This window comes from Notechis scutatus, chromosome 10 (assembly GCF_049901735.1).
Source record: "Notechis scutatus isolate UNSWTSFEM ecotype Mainland chromosome 10, rNotScu1.2, whole genome shotgun sequence".
NCBI classification, from domain to species: Eukaryota; Metazoa; Chordata; class Lepidosauria; order Squamata; family Elapidae; genus Notechis; species Notechis scutatus.
The window spans coordinates 3,972,077-3,988,473 of record NC_142018.1 but is presented as its reverse complement, the minus strand read 5'-3'; the positions used below and the strand labels follow the sequence as shown (position 1 = coordinate 3,988,473).

The window sequence follows — 16,397 nt, the reverse complement described above, 5'->3', positions numbered from 1 at the left end:
CACTTTAATGTATATGTGATAGATTTATGAAATGGTGGTCAAAAGTCCTTACCATGGGCAGTGATGGTCCATTTTTAACACACATCTATTAAAAAAAAAAAGATAAAAAATGTCAGGAACCACAGAAAAGAAGTAGAAACCACAGACTTTGTTCTTTTCTAGATCCAGGATTCTGCTTGTGTTTTTTTTTTAAAGGTGATGTCATTTATTAGTGAACGATAAAATTTCCAGGTTGCAATTTCATTTCCCAGAAAGTCTCTTTGGTCATGATGCCCCCTTGTGTTTCTGTTATAGCACGTACATCACAGGACACAGTTGCAGTATCTTAGGTCTTGATTATCCTTTGAAAAAGGGATTCTGTGTTTGCTACCAGCAGTTGAATGAATAAGGTGTTTGTTTAGATTTAAAGCTTTGCAGAAAATTGCTCCGGGTATCAGGCAAACATTGCTGACAGTGAAAATATAAACTTCATTTACCCATGTAGTAGGGCTGTATTGATATTATCCTCCCTATCTTCTCTACTACCTCCTATCTATGATTTATCATATTGTTGTATATTATGATTAATGATTATATCTGCGATGTATATGATATATGATCTATCACTTTGTTGCGGATATGTACACTGAGAGCTTAGAGACAAATTCCAATGACACTTGGCCAATAAAATATATTATCTATTCTATTCTATTCTATTCTATTCTATTCTATTCTATTCTATTCTATTTCTATTTCTATTTCTATTTCTATTTCTATTCCTATTCCTATTTCTATTCCTATTCCTATTCCTATTCCTATTCCTATTCCTATTCTAATCTAACTCGACTCTACTTTAATACTCCCTCAATAACCTACAGATAAAAACAAACTACCACAAAAATTCTATGCAATGCCAAGTACATCCATTTTCTTTTTTAACTGTTGCCACCTTCAGTTCAAAGTCAGCCTGGAGATTTTGCCCTCCCCAACAAGTATATACTTCTCTCTCTACCTGAACCTTTCTGCCAGAAGCAACACAACTAAAAAGAAGGTGCTGGACAAAAACAAGGCTGTAATAATAACAACTGAAATTACGTGTCTGCAAAAGTAGACGCCTTGTTTATAAGGATGATGAGGCAGGATAAACAGGGAAGAGGGCCCTTTGGGTGTTGCAAGGGGGTCAATTTCATCAGGGAACCCAAACATTTCCTAAGCAAAAGCCCATCATTAGGCTAATTTTTCAAAGAGAGTCAACCTTGCCTGCAGTCCTTCGAACATCACCGTTTCTCCTGTCCTCTGTGTTTCTCAGCCCGACAATCCCACTGCCAATTCACAGTTAATCATTGGGTTGGGTTGGCTTGGGTTGGGGTGAGATGGGGGAATCTGCCTTCTGACTGGCCAACACAGCAGGATAATATCCTAATAATCGTCTTAATCATCGAAATGTGGGTAGGTTTCCAGCATTTTCTCACTCAATAATTTGACTAAGACCCGGAAGATCTTCTGCAAATGAGAGGCAGGACCAGAGTCTCACCTAGAGACAAGTAACAGGATGCCTGTGCCAACTCATAAAACATTCCTGTGCCTGTTTTAGTAGTTGCCATAAAAAAAGGGGGTGGGAAGGAAATCTGGAAGGGCAGTGCAGCAGTTTGGAAGCGAAAGTACATTCCAACTCTTCTCTTTAAAAGAGAAGTAACTAAAAACTAAAAGATTGTAACTAAACTACCAGAGCTTTTGCCCAGGAACATATTTAATTGGAGAACATGAATGATGACACCCAGCCTGTAAAGGTGCTCAACTGGAGAATCTGATTTATGAGACACCCAGGGGGGAAGTGAGGGGAAACAGGGTCACAGGGGACTGTGAATTACGTAGGCCAGAGTTGGCTTCATACGGGGCAGGGCCAGTATGTTGCCTCTAATGAATCCTTTGAAGCGTTTTGAAGTTTGGCTCGAGAATCATGATTTAATTAGGGCGATTGCTGGAATCCTGACAGCCTGAATGAGCCTGGGAGATTGGGTGAAGAGATCCACCTCAGAGAACCCACAATTTTGGGCTCAATTGTGGTAGTCTGTTAACATAAGGAGGGTCTCACAGCTGCATAATGGATGGGGAAACAGGCTCAGGAGGGACCATCCTTATATTAAGAGACTAAATTCCAGTGGTTAAGTGAGAAATTTGCTAAGGAGTTTTGCCCCATTTTGCAACTTTTCTGGCCCCATTTATTAAGTGAATCTCTGCAGTTCTTAAATGAGTAACATGGCTGTTATTAATTGACTTTACTCATCAGAAGGTCTCAAAAGGCGATCCCATGACCCCGGGACACGGCAACTGTCATAAATATGAGTCAGTCGTCAAGCACCAGATGACCATGGGGATGCTACAACAGTCATTAAGTGTGAAAAATGGTTATAAGTCATTAGTGCCGTTGTAACCGGTCGACCGGTCACTAAATGAACTGTTGTTAAGTCAAGGGCTGCCTGTATAAAAGTAACAGCAGGAGAATTGCCCTTTCAGACTTGCAAGGTTCTGTTAATGCAGCTGTACAATAAAGTAGAATTCGCCTATCTATTCGTGTTTCCTCTCTGCTCTACCTGGCAAGGCTGGCAGACATCACAGATTAAACAGAGTTGGAAGGGACCTTGTAGGTCATCTAGTCCAACCCACTGCCCAAGCAGGAAACCCTACACCATTTCTGAAAGATTAGGAGGCTCAAACTGGTGAATCTGGCAGCAGACACCACCTATATGAGAGCTCCCAGGAGATTTGTGGCACGAAGCTTCCTTTGTACACGTTCCTCGTCCATCACAGTGACTGGCGTTTTGTTCCTGGGAAAGAACACACTGCTTCCTATTTCAGGGAAATGAAACCAAACCTGTAATTTGGCAACCCTGGCAAGCTGGCATGTCATTAACTTTGCATCCATGCTAACATCAGCTAACAAGTCAAGGCACAACCCAGCCGATGGCCATGTTTTTGCCTGCCCTCTTGCAAACGAGCCCTGCATTCCAGTCAGTCAGCCAAAGCCAGATCCAACTCACGGCTGGCCTTTGTCATTTTCAAAAAGAGAAAAGAGATTGTTTCATTGCTCCAATGCCTTTCATTATAAACAAGACTGTCCAACTATACCTTTTCACCCTGAAAAATCTCCAAGGTAAGAATAACCCTGGAATGTTTAGCCAACATAGCTTCTTCCCTTCTCTCTCTATTCTTTCTTTTTATTTTAAGTCCTCTTCCTTGAATTGTATGGAAATTTAAAAAGTTAACTTAGCATGACATTAATGATTTCTAATACAGCCAAAGTCAGTGCTTCATGCGTTTCTTTTATCTCTTTTATCTTTCTTTTTTGTACTTATTTTTTTCTTTATACATTCTCTCCCTCTGAGTTTAGTTTATATTTGCTTTTACTGTTGTAGTTAAAATCTTCAGAGTATGTGTGCACAAAGGTTGATAGGTGGGGGTGTGGAAAGAGAGAGAAATGATAGAAATGGATGGGTGGATGGATGAGAGAGAGATGAGAGAAGGGAGGCAGGACAGACAGATACACAGACAGAGGACAGGTCCCTGGGGGTGGGGTGGGAACTGATATAGGTCAAGTTGTGCAATCAAGAGCAATAACACTTAAGACTTATATACCGCTTCACAGTCCTTTGCAGCCCTGGTCTCTACGCGATTTACAGAGTCAGCCTCTTTCTTGCCCCCCAACAATCTGGGTCCTCGTTTTACCCACCTTGGAAGGATGGAAGGCTGAATCAACCTTGAGCCTGGTGACATTCGAACTGCTGAATTGCAGGCAGCCGGCACGCAGCAGAAGTAGCTTGCAGTCCTGCACCCTAATCACTGCGCCAGCACGGCTAAAGCAAGCAAAACTATTTCTTTCTATGTGTCCAGCCAACAGCATCCTGTGTAAGTGTTGAGCTAACCTTCAAGCCGCATTGGTTATGGATGAAAAGAGTAAACTTACACAGCGCAAACTGAGCAATGGTGACAACGGTCAGGTTTGATGAGCTGACATCTGTCACAGAATCGAATGGCTGGAAAGAACACAACAAAAATGCCCCTAATTAATCATCATCACGAGTGCAAATTCCGTCTCATAAACTTGTTACTAGAAAGACCAAGGCATCTTTTGCAACCTTGGCAACGTTTAAGGTGTGTAAACTTCAACTCCCAGAATTCCCAGCCAGCATGGGGAATTCTGGGAGTTGAAGTCCATACATCTTAAAGCTGCCAACTTTGAGAAACGTAGGACTAAGGCAAGATTTGAGGGCTATTTTGAAGATAGGCGATGCCTTATATAAAACTACTTCCTAGGTGGCTGAATGCTACGGGAGAGAGATTATGGTGTAGAGACACGGGATTCATTCCAGCTGAACTGATGACTTTATGGACAAAGTCATTTCTTGACAACAGAAGTTATTTAATGCTTCCTTTTTCTAGGATGATTGGTCAATTTCCTATATCGGAGTGAGTCCAATTCCTCCAACTTTTCTGGTCAAGCTTTTCAGGGGGTTCTATCATATTTTTTTACATAAAGCTTCTCTGATGATTTATTAGTCCCTGCTGAATACAAATGGCAAATTATGATGCTGATTTTCCATAAATTTACTGCTGAATTGTAGCATGCTCATCCTGGATATGAACACTGCTATTCATCATCCACTCTGGTGAAATCAGGAACAAGAATCAGAAAAAAAAAACACCCCAGTACATCCAATAGGGCAGGGGTCCTCAAGCACGCCGCATGGACCGGCACCGTCCGTGGAACATTTTCTACCGGGCCGCCAGTTTGCTGGGCGCCGCCATCTTGTTTTGATGAGAAAGTGCTTCCAGGTGAGCTTTTCCGGTTGGAAAGCGGTGTTTGGGTCCTGAAGGAATCTCGCGCCTTAGTTTCATCGAAGGGGGGCGGCTTTGAACAAAACTAAGGTGCAAGGATTCTTTCAGCACCCAAGGCAAGGCGAGCCGAGCGACCGTCCCGAAGCAAAGCCCATCGACAAAGGTACAAAGGAGGAGTTGAAGGTGGCGGGAGAAGCGGGGACGACTGGCTGGCCGGTCGCTCGGCTCACCTTGTCTTGTCATGCGTACTGATGCCAGTACCGGGCCGCGGATCATTTTGTGATGCTGGTACCGGGCCGTGGCACAAAAAGGTTGGGGGCCACTGCAATAGGGGACACCTTTACATTCCATGGGGGGAGGAGCAATAATTAGGTCAGTTTTTCTCTATCTTGTGCCCTCCAGATATATTTTGGATTAGAGCTTGCAGAATTGGCAGCCAGAAGGGGCTATTTCCCCAGATCTGAATTCACCCCACCTCGAGTTTTACCATTCCAACTGGCATCAAGAAATCACAGTGTAGATTTCAGCTGAGGTGAAAATGCTAAAACCAGCCAGGGAAAAGGTTGCAATGATGTCACAAGGCCTGCATTTTGGTTTTAAGAGCTGGAATGAATGAATGAATGAATGCCTTATCGGTCCTTCGCCTTTAAATACAAAAGCCAGACATTTTGTCACCACTGGTTTTGATGATGCTCTTCGTCTCCCCCAAAGTTCCCCCCAAAATGGGGGGGTCCGTCTGGGTTGCTTGCCCAAACCAACTTGGAAACTTACCGCCATTCCCTGTTCTTGTGCAAACTGGCAACTTCCGGGCCATCTCTAGGAGGATCTGCCTTTGGCCCTCGGGCCTTTCTTCGTTCTCATAGCGCTCCTTGTCGGCATATGACATGTGGAACTGGAAGTAGGAGAAAACGAGTGAAACACACACAGTTGTAGAACAGGGGCCTCTTTATGAGCTGGGGACTTCAGTCCCCAGAATTCCTGTGCCAGCTGCCTTTGAAGTGGCCACTCTGGAAACATCTTGCTTGAACCTGACCGGTCCTGGGGGGAATCAGCAGTGGGAGGCAGTTACGGGAGGGAAAAGTTGAACAAAGGGATTTTGGCCCACGATTCTCAGTTCTGCTATACGCTTGACTTCTAAATAAAAGTATACCTTTTCTCCACAAATGGAGCCAAGGATTGTTCCTACTTCGAGGTTCAAGTGGTGGCAAGTCTGACATTAGGAATGGAGGTGACCAGAGGCACAGGTGTGCTTCAGGTGTCCAAAAAAGAAGCCACCTTCCATCACTGACAGAGAACACTAGGCAACATAATAAATGAAGATTTAGTGCAGGGGTGTCCAACCTTGGCAACTTTAAGACTTGTGGACTTCAACTCCCAGAATTCCTCAGCCAGCTTTGCTGGCTGAGGAATTCTGGGAGTTGAAGTCCACAAGTCTTAAAGTTGCCAAGGTTGGACACCCCTGATTTAGTGTCAGTTTAGAAGAGTCCGTAGCAGTGATGGTATTCAGCCGGTTTGAACCGGTTCAAGCGAACCAGTAGCAAGGATTTGGCAAGGGTCGCTGAACCGGTAGTAAGCTCTGGCTGGCCACGCCCCCGTCCTGATCGCCTAGTCCAGGGGTCCGCAACCACTGGTCCGCGGACCGGTAACGGTCTGCGGAACAGGTCCTACCGGGCCGCTGGCTTGCTGGGCGCCGCCATCTTTTTTTGATGAAAAAGTGCTTCCGGTGAGCTTTTCCGGGTAGAAAGCTCACCGGAAGCACGCTTTTCATCAAAAAGATGGCGCGCGCTTCGTGAGCTTTCCGGTGAAAGCTCACGAGCACGTCATCAAAAGATGCGTAGCGCATTTGAGCTTTCCCGGTAGAAAGCTCACCGAAGCGCGCGCATCAAAAGATGGCGGTGAGTGCTTCGGTGAGGTCACCAGGGTACTTTTCATCCGGAAAAGATGGCGGCACCCATTTGATGAATGCTTCTGGTGAGGTCACCGGAAGCACTTTTCATCAAAAGATGGCGGCGCCAGCTGATGCCGGAACCGGGCCGCGGCATAAAAAGGTTGGGGATCACTGGCCTAGTCGCCACTGGCTCGTTTGCCCCGCCCGCCTGACACTCGCCCCTTAAGGTATTTCTTTCTTTTTTCCTCCCAACAATCAACTGTTCATACGATCAGCTGTGCTGGGATTCCCCTAGCTGGGTTACTGCTTCGCCCAGGAGGGTCACCTGAGGCCCAGGAAGGCAAAAAATGGAGGGGTGCACGCCCCCCTCTCCAATTTTTGCCTTCCTGAGCCCCAGGGGAAACTTCTGGGAGCAAAAATGCCCCCCCCCCAGGAGGCTTGCCTGAGGCCCAGAAGGCCCCAAAAACGGGTGGGGGTGGGGTGGCTGCAAAAAAAAAGAAAAAAGGCCATGCCCACCCAGTCATGTGGCCACACCCACCAAACCACACCCACCAAGCCAGGCCCACAGAACCGGTAGTAAGAAGTTTTGAATCCCACCACTGGTGAGTAGGAACACATTCAACTTCTCTGCCCATTTCCCTCTGCTAGAATCTCGTGAAGGCCAATTATTGGTGTCCACCAGGCAGCTCCTCCTTTTGTTACCAAGATGGCAATAGCCCTTAGACTTAGATACCGCTTCACAGTGCTTTACTAAAGCCTCGAAGCGGTTTAAAGAGTCAGCCTCTTGCCCCCAGCAATCTGGGTCCTCATTTTACCAACCTCAGAAAGGTGGAAGGCTGAGTCAACCTGGAGCCGGTCAGGATTGAACCCAATCCTGGCAGTGAGCAGTGAGTCAGCTTGCAATACTACATTCTAACCACTGCACCACCACGCCACCAAGATGGCTGATTTCACAATTAAAATATAGCCAAAACTGAAGCCCTTATGATTATTTCTGCCCTCCCATCAGCTCTCCTGGTGGGGAAGATTTCACGAACTTCTTATTCACAGAGACTTTGCCCCTGTGGATCTGGGGAGTAGAAGCTCTCCCTCCTGTCCTCATGTGGTGCCCTTTCTATGATCCCCCAAGACTTGCTCTGATCACCCCAAGCATCTCCCAATACAAGAATGTTCGTGTTTATAATTTTTTTAAAGAGATGCTAACCCCATACCCATGTATCAGGTGGCCAAATATCTGCACTAAGTAATACAGTTGCACAGAATTTTTAATTAGACATATTGTTTTATTGTCCCATTATTTTTTTCCCTTCCTCAATAACAAATTGCTGTGTTAAACTATTTCTCTCTTTTTAATGTAAAGGCTGGCCAAAGACCCCAATAGAGATATTTGATTTATCTCAGGATCTAGCACAGGGGTGTCCAACCTTGGCAGCTTTAAGACTTGTGGACTTCAACTCCCAGAATTCCTCAGCCAGCAAAGCTGGCTGAGGAATTCTGGGAGTTGAAGTCCACAAGTCTTAAAGTTGCCAAGGTTGGACACCCCTGATCTAGCACCCCATGCTTTACACAGTGGCACTCAACGGCTTTGAAACTCATTGAATTTGGTAGTCAACACATTTTCACATGAGCATTTTTGTCCCCGGTACTCATTGTTTGTTTGGTATTCAATACCTAAGCATTCGATGCATTGTCAGCGTTGGCTACCTTCTGATTCACTACATTATTTCTTATGGGAAAAACCTATTTGGTACTCATTATTTTTGGTACTCATAGCACCTCCTGGAACCAATTAATGATGAGTATCCGAGGTACCACTGTAATTGTAGCTGCCCCCAAACTGATCCACTTGCTTTCTGACTGTGAGAGCAGATCTATAGTTATGATGACATGGCCTATTTATTCTTGAGGGTGTCCACACCACTCTCTTTATTTCAGCCTTCTCCATCCAGACTACATTCTCTCCAGACCTCTGACTCAACTCTAATTTGGGAGTTGAAGGTTACACTTCTGGAAGGCACCCAGGTGGGGGAAGACCGGTTAATTCCTTTTATAAAAGTCCTGAGTTTTACCTTTTTGTCCGGTTGAAGTGGAGGAGTAAATATAGACATCCAATATGTCCATATGAAGAATACAAAGATGATATGGAATACAGTGAGGTAGGCCACTAAAGAAGAAGAAGGAAAGTATTAACCAAGGAAGCAGAAATACCCATTTTGCTCCTAATCCGTTAATAATATCCTTGACTTTCACAATAGACAGCTTCTCTCAAAGTGCCTCTATGCTTAAGACTGGGAGGATCAATGTGGAGTATGGGCTTATTTATTTATTTGAATTTATATGCCGCCCATCTCGTGATTCGAAGCAACTCTAGTTAAGTCCTCAGGCTAGAAAAGGGAAGGACATGAGTTCTACTCCTACCTTAGGCCCCCAATCAGCTGGGCTAGTCACTTTCTCTCATCCCAACACAGGAGGCCATGGAAAACCATTTCTGGAAAAAAAAACTTGCCAAGAAAATAGCAGAGACTTCTGCAGGCAATCTCCAAGAATCAGACGTGATTGAACAGAAGAAAAAAATGCTTATGAAGGGAAGTGAGACGCTTCAGGGGGAAAACACGGTCATCCCACGAGGAAGCAAGATACATTTCTCCCTATATTATGAATTCTTCAACTGGCCAGGAATACAAAAAAGAAATGCATAGTTTGAGATCCCTTTCAAACACAAATTGCTGGGGGGGCAGGGAGGGGAAGGACATGGATTCCATCAAGAAAGGGACGATGGAGGAGAGAAATCTAACCCCCTTCCCAAGCCCAGAACTGCTAAGAATCTCAATCTAAATGGGGAGCTGAACTTTGGGGTAAGCTGCCCAGAGCTACCCTGTAGTAAGATGGTAGCCAATACATTAAACAAAACAAAACAATTAATAAATAAATAATCAACCAATCACTCACTCAAACTTCCTGGCTAAGCAAGCAATTTGAAACTGGATCACCAAGGCCCAGCTTCTCCCTTGCATGTCCCCTTAATTCAGGGGTCCCCAAACTTGGCAACTTTAAGACTTCTGGGAGTTGAAGTCCACAAGTCTTAAAGTTGCCAAGTTTGGAGAGCTCTGCCTTAATTAGTTGAGTGCAACTTAGATCCTCCTACATCCATCCACCACAAGTGATGGGGACTTCCGAGGTCTTATTTCAGGCAGGGCCTGGGGACACTTTGCATTTCCATGAGCCTCAACCACCCCTCGGGTAGAAGACTCCCATCAATGAGTCCTTTCTATCTCTCTGGGATAATCCTACAGGATTATTATAGTAGGTGACTGCAAAGACATCTAGAGCAGAACAAAGTATAAAGATCAGATATAATAAATATCCACCTACCTTTTTCTACAGAGTTCGTCAGAGTCACTGAAAGAGAAAATAAGGACATCTTCAAATGACGTATCATGGTTTCCACAAAGAAATATGCTTGCAATTACATATATGCTGGCCGTGTCTGAAATTAATTTTTACCTTATGGGTCATAAATCATTGTATTATTAATTCCACTGCATTGATAGTCACTTATTCACTTGATTTATTATCCTTATAACTGAAAGGGCACAAAAACCAATGACATGTGGAGTTACTTCTGAGTACTTACTTTCTTGTTGGCCTACAGACAGAATCTTGCCAGACTAAAGCAAGATTTTTTTTTCCAACAAGTTTATTCATGGAAAGGATGAGAGCTTGGTGGAGACTATAAATGGATTTGGAACTGGTGCTGATCTGCTGCAGATTTATTAAAACCTTCCTTGGAAGTTCTACTCTACTCTTCCACTTTTTCTAATTTTATGAATGAGGTTAAGACCTTCTGTCTTTTCCATCTGAATTGGATGATTTTAAAAGATTACACCTGTTGATTTAATTAGCTACCATACTTGGCATATGATATTAGTAAATAAGAATAGCAGTAATAACTATAGATGACATCCACCTTTCGCTCCTTTTTAGCTCCATCTCATTTGCCTGCCTGCTTCTTTAAGCTTACCTGTGAATCACTTTTTACACCAACTCAAAGACAATCACACCTGCCCACATTTAGTTGGACTGAGCTTCCATTCATTCCAAGAGTGCTTATCTTTCCAGGCCAAAAAAGGGAAGCCCAGAATATACACCTGAGAGATAGCAGCCTACAACCAATTGGTTTTTTTCCCGGCTGTGTCATAGCTGCAGTACTGCAAAAATCACTTGCCATGCTCAATCAAAGCTGCTTTCAAAGTCCTACTCGACCCAAAAGAAGGTGAGCACAATATATACACTAACAAGTTGAAGCAAAATGGCTTTACCCTTCTTCAAAACCAGAAAAGAAGACAACATTGTACATTTACAAATATTTTGTTTCTTGCAGGTTCTTTCATTGTGGATTTGGTCACATTTTCTCCTCCCAACAATTAGGCTGAGAAGAAGATCGCCAAGGACTAAGCAGAACAGAATAGTGGCCAACATCTTTAATAACCTGGATGTCAGCATCTCTTTAACAAATTTAATTGATTACAATATTTTAAAAACACTGAATGTGATGGACTTCATTGACATACATTTTTGTCCTTACACCTCATACAAGATCTTCCGGGAGGCATTCTTACTGCTGCACCTTCGTCTTACACCCTCAGGAGTATCACATGGGTCACTTCTGCTGAGAGGCAGAATCCCTCTGCAGACTCCCTGTATGAAGAAAGCCACAGGCTTGCCCACATTGCTGTTTTGCCAATGGGCATGGCAAGCCAAACCTTTCTGTGGCAGTGTGTATGTGCACGTACATGTAATCTGAAAGACTGACCTGGAAGCAAATTAAAACAATTTTCTATCTATGATGCAAACTCAGTTTTAATTAACTGAATCAATGGGATTAACAAGCCACCAGCTGCTTTAAATTCCCAGGTAAATGGAGTGGCTCACACTTGCTTTGAAACAGTTTTACAGACAAGTCTGTTTCCTCCTTAAATGAAGGTTGGCTGATGGTTGGTACTGTTGGTTTTCTCTGGTACCATCAACTTCAGGGGCTTCTTGAAGAGAAAGGGATGTTTCTACCTTTAGAGCTCCCTCCAGTAAACCCACCCTTGATTTCCGGCCTTGGCTTCACTTGGCGGTTGCTGGGACAAGCCCCCTCTGCGGTCTACTTTCTCTCCCAATTCTCCTATGAGGGTCATTATGTAAATGGGTGAGCTATTTTTTTGGAAACTAAGAGCTTTAGCACCACTTTGATTTTTGCTCCAGTCTATCGAAGAGGTCACACAAAGGAATGAGTCTCAACAGAAGATGGGATTATGTTGCAGACGTCCTCAGCTACAGAACTTGCTTCTAATGGATTAGGGGTCAGGGGTATCTATCTTTTCTCTCCTGAATGATGAAATGTTGGGAGGAAGGGCTCTTGAAGGACCCCACAGTCAGATCTGAAAGTAGAGACTGCAGACTCTAGAACAGGGGTGTCCAACCTTGGCAACTTTAAGACTTGTGGACTTCATCTCCCAGAATTCCTCAGCCAGCTGGCTGAGGAATTCTGGGAGTTGAAGTCCACAAGTCTTAAAGTTGCCAAGGTTGGACACCCCTGCTCTAGAAGTTTTAATAAACTTTGGTCCAGCTGCCATCATTTAACCTTTTTAGATGCTTTTGGCCTGGATGATTGAGTCTTCATTTACATTTGCAATATATTTTGGGGAGAAGCCCCTGCATTTGGCATGGCAAGAGTTAATTCCAACGACTCTCTGCCTAACTTGTCATTTTGACTGTAGAAGTTACTTGGGTGAGTAATGAAACGTCTCAGTTTAATACATTTTGGTCCAGTTGCCATATGATTTAATCTTTCTAAATGCTGCAGAATCCAGTTTCTAAGATCCAAGTGGGACCTGCCCCAAATTCACCAAGTACTGTAGCTTTAACAAAGTTCTAATCAAATTTAATCCACCCACTCTGTATAATGCTCTTTATAATTACACTGAGCTGCATTAGCAGATTGTTGTAAGAAAGCTCCCAGATTGCCTGGGCTCATGCGGCACCCTAAACAAACTGCACTTCAGAAAACAACAGGGAAGAAATGCTTTTGCCCTAATGCCAGCACGGGGTCACTTTGCAAAAAACCACCAACTCGGTTCCAGCCAGACTGGGGAATTCTGGGAGTTGAAGTCCACAGAGCTTAAAATTGCTGAGCCTGAGCAGCAGTGCCTTAATGTAAGTGGGATGCTTTAAAGCAGTAGCAGCCGCCTTTTTTCCCCCCAAGCTCACCTGGAAACAAACCAACAAACAAAGCTGAGCTGCTTTTGAGGTGCAGCTTTCACAAGACATTGGAAGCGCTTCCTACAAACCATATCTGAGGCACTAAGTGCAGCCTGGTACGCCAACTGGGCAATCCGGTTTTGTGTGTATATTGGTTCTCTCTGCACAACCCCTGTGTTGGTTCAAGGAAGGGGAAGTTACAAAGTCAGGTGAGCAGCATCGTCGAATTGAATGATCCCAGAGAGGCTTTAAGCCAAGAAGGGAGGGGAGAACATGGCCCTTTTATGTCTTGTGGACTTCAGCAAGTCATAAGACTTAGAATAACTTTAGTGTCACTTTGGAATGCACACTAATTGGCATACATTCAAAGGGAATTTCGTTGCATGCAGTTCTCAAAGGGTCACCACCTCAGATATACACTACATAAACATGACCAACAAATAAATAAATCAAATAAATATGCATATACCCACAAACAGGACCTGGAGAAACACCACAGTCTAGTCCGGATGTACGCATGTATTAAAGGCTCATGGTTCCCACCCTTTAAGCTCTTTAAACCGATCGCCAGCTCCTCTTCCTGCTTCTAGTGGGAGAAGCAAGCCCCAGAGCTCTGCTGGCTGGGGAATTCTGGGAGTTGGAAGTCCACATGTCTTAAAAGTGGCCAAGGTTGGAGACCCCCAGTATAGGGTCTCTGGCTTGAACAGGGGTTGGACCACAGGACCTCCAATGTCCCTTCCAACCCTATGATCATATACTCTATCAGCTGGAGAATTCTGGGAGTTGGAAGTCCACAAGTCTTAGAAGTGGATACCTGCATAACTGGATAGAAGCATTCCTGTCAAACAGACAAATGGTCAAAATTGGGAGCATCCTATCAAATTCTGTACCTGTCAACAGTGGTGTCCCCCAAGGCAGTGTTCTAGGACCAACTCTCTTCATACTCTACATAAATGACCTCTGTGATCATATTAAGAGCAATTGCGTCCTCTTCGCTGACAATGTAAAGCTATTCAACACCACAGACAATACTGTCACCCTTCAAAAAGACTTCAACTATGTATCAGAATGGTTAAACAAATGGCAACTTCAAATCTCAACAAATAAATGCTCTGTCTTACATATTGGCAAAAAAAATCAGAAAATAAAATACAGGCTGAATAGTCAAGACCTTGTTGATGATCCAAGCTCTGTAAAGGACCTTGGAATACTCATCTCTAATGACCTAAGTGCTGGAGCCCACTGTAACTACATAGCCAAAAAGGCATTAAGAGTTGTTAACCTAATCCTATCTACCTTTTTCTCTGGTAATATCACACTACTAACTACAGCATACAAAACATTTGCTAGACCAATACATCTCATCAGTCTGGAATCCACATCACGTATCTGATGTTAACACAGTTGAGAAAGTCCAGAAATATTTCACAAGAAGAGTTCTCCACTCCTCTGCTCGTTGCAGAATACCTTATGCCACCAGACTTGAAATTCTAGATCTAGAAAGCCTAGAACTACGCCGCTTTCCGTCCGATCTAAGTATAGTATATAAAATCATACATTGCAATGTCCTACCTGTCAATGAATACTTCAGCTTCAACCACAACAACACAAGAGCAAACAATAGATACAAACTCAAGCTTAACCGCACAAAACTGGATTGCAGGAAATACGACTTCAGCAACAGTGGTCAATGCCTGGAATACTCTACCTGACTCTGTGGTTTCTTCCCCAAACCCCAAAACTTTAACCTTAGACTGTCTACTGTTGACCTCACCCCTTTCCTAAGAGGTCTGCAGGGGGCGTGCATAAGCACACCAATGTACCTACCGTCCCTGTCCTATTGTTTCTTTTTATTTTTCTTACATGTACCCATTTCATGTATTCCTAACAACTATGTATATACTTATACCTATTATCTTGTAAGCGATTGACAAATCAAATCAAATAAACAAAAATAATAAGAAAGAAAGAAAGAAAGAAAGAAAGAAAGAAAGAAAGAAAGAAAGAAAGAAAGAAAGAAAGAAAGAAAGAAAAGTGGCCAGGTTTGGGGACCCCCTGCCCCAGAGAGATAAACCCCCCACCCACCCCCATTAAAAAAAAACACACCCCTCGCTCCCTTCTCGATTTTGTCCACCCGGCGGGCGGAGACGACTTAAAAGGCAGCTGGGCGAGCACCAGCCTCGTTTGCAAGGCGAGGAGAAGCCCGGACCCCTTTGCTCGGTTAGGATCCCTGGGGCGGGGGGAAGGTTCCTGGGGGAGGGCAGGACATTTGGGGGTTGTGGGGGAGAGGGGCGACCTGTCCAGGCTCAGCAAGAGGACAGCGCCTCCCCCCCTCGACGCCCTCCTCCCCCTTGGAAGAGCTGGACGGGGGTGGTCCTGCGGCCCCCGCCCACCTGGGAATTAACCAAACACACCTGGCAACCCAAAGAGTCCCCAGAAGCCTGGGACTCCAGTGCCCATCATCCCCAGCCCCCGGGGGAGCTGTAGCGCAGCACCGTGTGAGGAGGGAGCCCCGGCTGGGGAGGATGGGAGCGGCAGCGCTGGGGGGAGAGGAGGGAAAAGCGCTTCCGCCCAGGCTGGGGACGATGGGTCGCGAGGCCCCCTCCGCCCGCGGCGCCCTCCTCCTCCTCCTCCTCCTACCCAGGCAGAGCTCGACGACGTAGGCGTAGTAGGACCAGAGCACCACCAGCGCGATGATGAGGACGGGCAGCCAGCCGAAGACCCGCTGGCAGCACCGCAGCCCCCGCGACAGCGCCATCCCCGCCGCGGCGCCCCTCGCGGGCCGGGCCCGGCCGCATCAGCGCTCGGCTGGGCGGGGCTGGGCGGGGCTGGGCGGCGCGCCCGACCCCTCCCTGCCTCCCTCGCTCGCTCGCTCGCTTGGGGCTCGGCTGGGCCACCTGGCTGGCGAGCGCGCGGCGCGACGGGAAATGTAGTGCCGGCAGAGGGCCGCCCGTGGGCCAGCGCGGACGGCAGGTAGACGCGCATGCGCGCCCTGCCTTCGCACGCCCAGCTCCCCAGGAAGGCGCGGGGATGGCCGAGCGCTGGCGGGGGAGGACGCAGCTAGGAGGGGATCGCGCGCTGCTCTCCGGAACGGTGGATGGAAACTTTTCATCCTAGAAATAAGGAGGAATTTCCTTGACAGGGAGAGCAATCAACCAGTGGAACAGAAGTTGCCTTCGGAAGATGTGGGAGCTTCATCACTGGAGGCTTTCAAGAAGAGACTGGGCTGCCACCTGTCAGAAATGGTGTAGGGTCTCCTGCTTGGGAGGGGGGTTGGACTAGATGACCTACAAGATCCCTTCCAACTCTGATTATCTGTTAAATATCTGTTAAACAGGAAAACCTACACCATTTCAGACAAATGATTGTCCAGCCTCTTCTTGAAAGCTTCCAGGGTTGGAGCACCTACAACTTCTGAAGGCAACTTCTGTTTCACTGGTTGATTGTT

The 16,397-nt window shown here is 45.5% G+C and overlaps 1 protein-coding gene across 2 annotated transcripts in view; it reads right to left on the bottom strand.

Moving 5' to 3' along the window:
- The window catches only part of ZDHHC15 (zDHHC palmitoyltransferase 15), a 32,352-nt gene extending 16,586 nt beyond the window's left edge, over positions 1–15,766 (bottom strand). The window contains exons 1-6 of one of the 2 annotated variants that reach the window (XM_087971991.1): positions 15,590–15,766; positions 10,076–10,102; positions 8,773–8,867; positions 5,587–5,707; positions 3,944–4,013; positions 53–85 (exon numbers count right to left, since the gene is read on the bottom strand). In XM_087971991.1, the coding sequence (XP_087828117.1) occupies positions 53–85; positions 3,944–4,013; positions 5,587–5,707; positions 8,773–8,867; positions 10,076–10,102; positions 15,590–15,707 (464 nt within the window). In that variant the 5' untranslated portion in view covers positions 15,708–15,766. The remainder of the gene's footprint in view (positions 1–52; positions 86–3,943; positions 4,014–5,586; positions 5,708–8,772; positions 8,868–10,075; positions 10,103–15,589) is intronic. The other variant, XM_087971992.1, reaches the window with a different exon arrangement.
- Between the last annotated feature and the right edge of the window lie 631 nt (positions 15,767–16,397).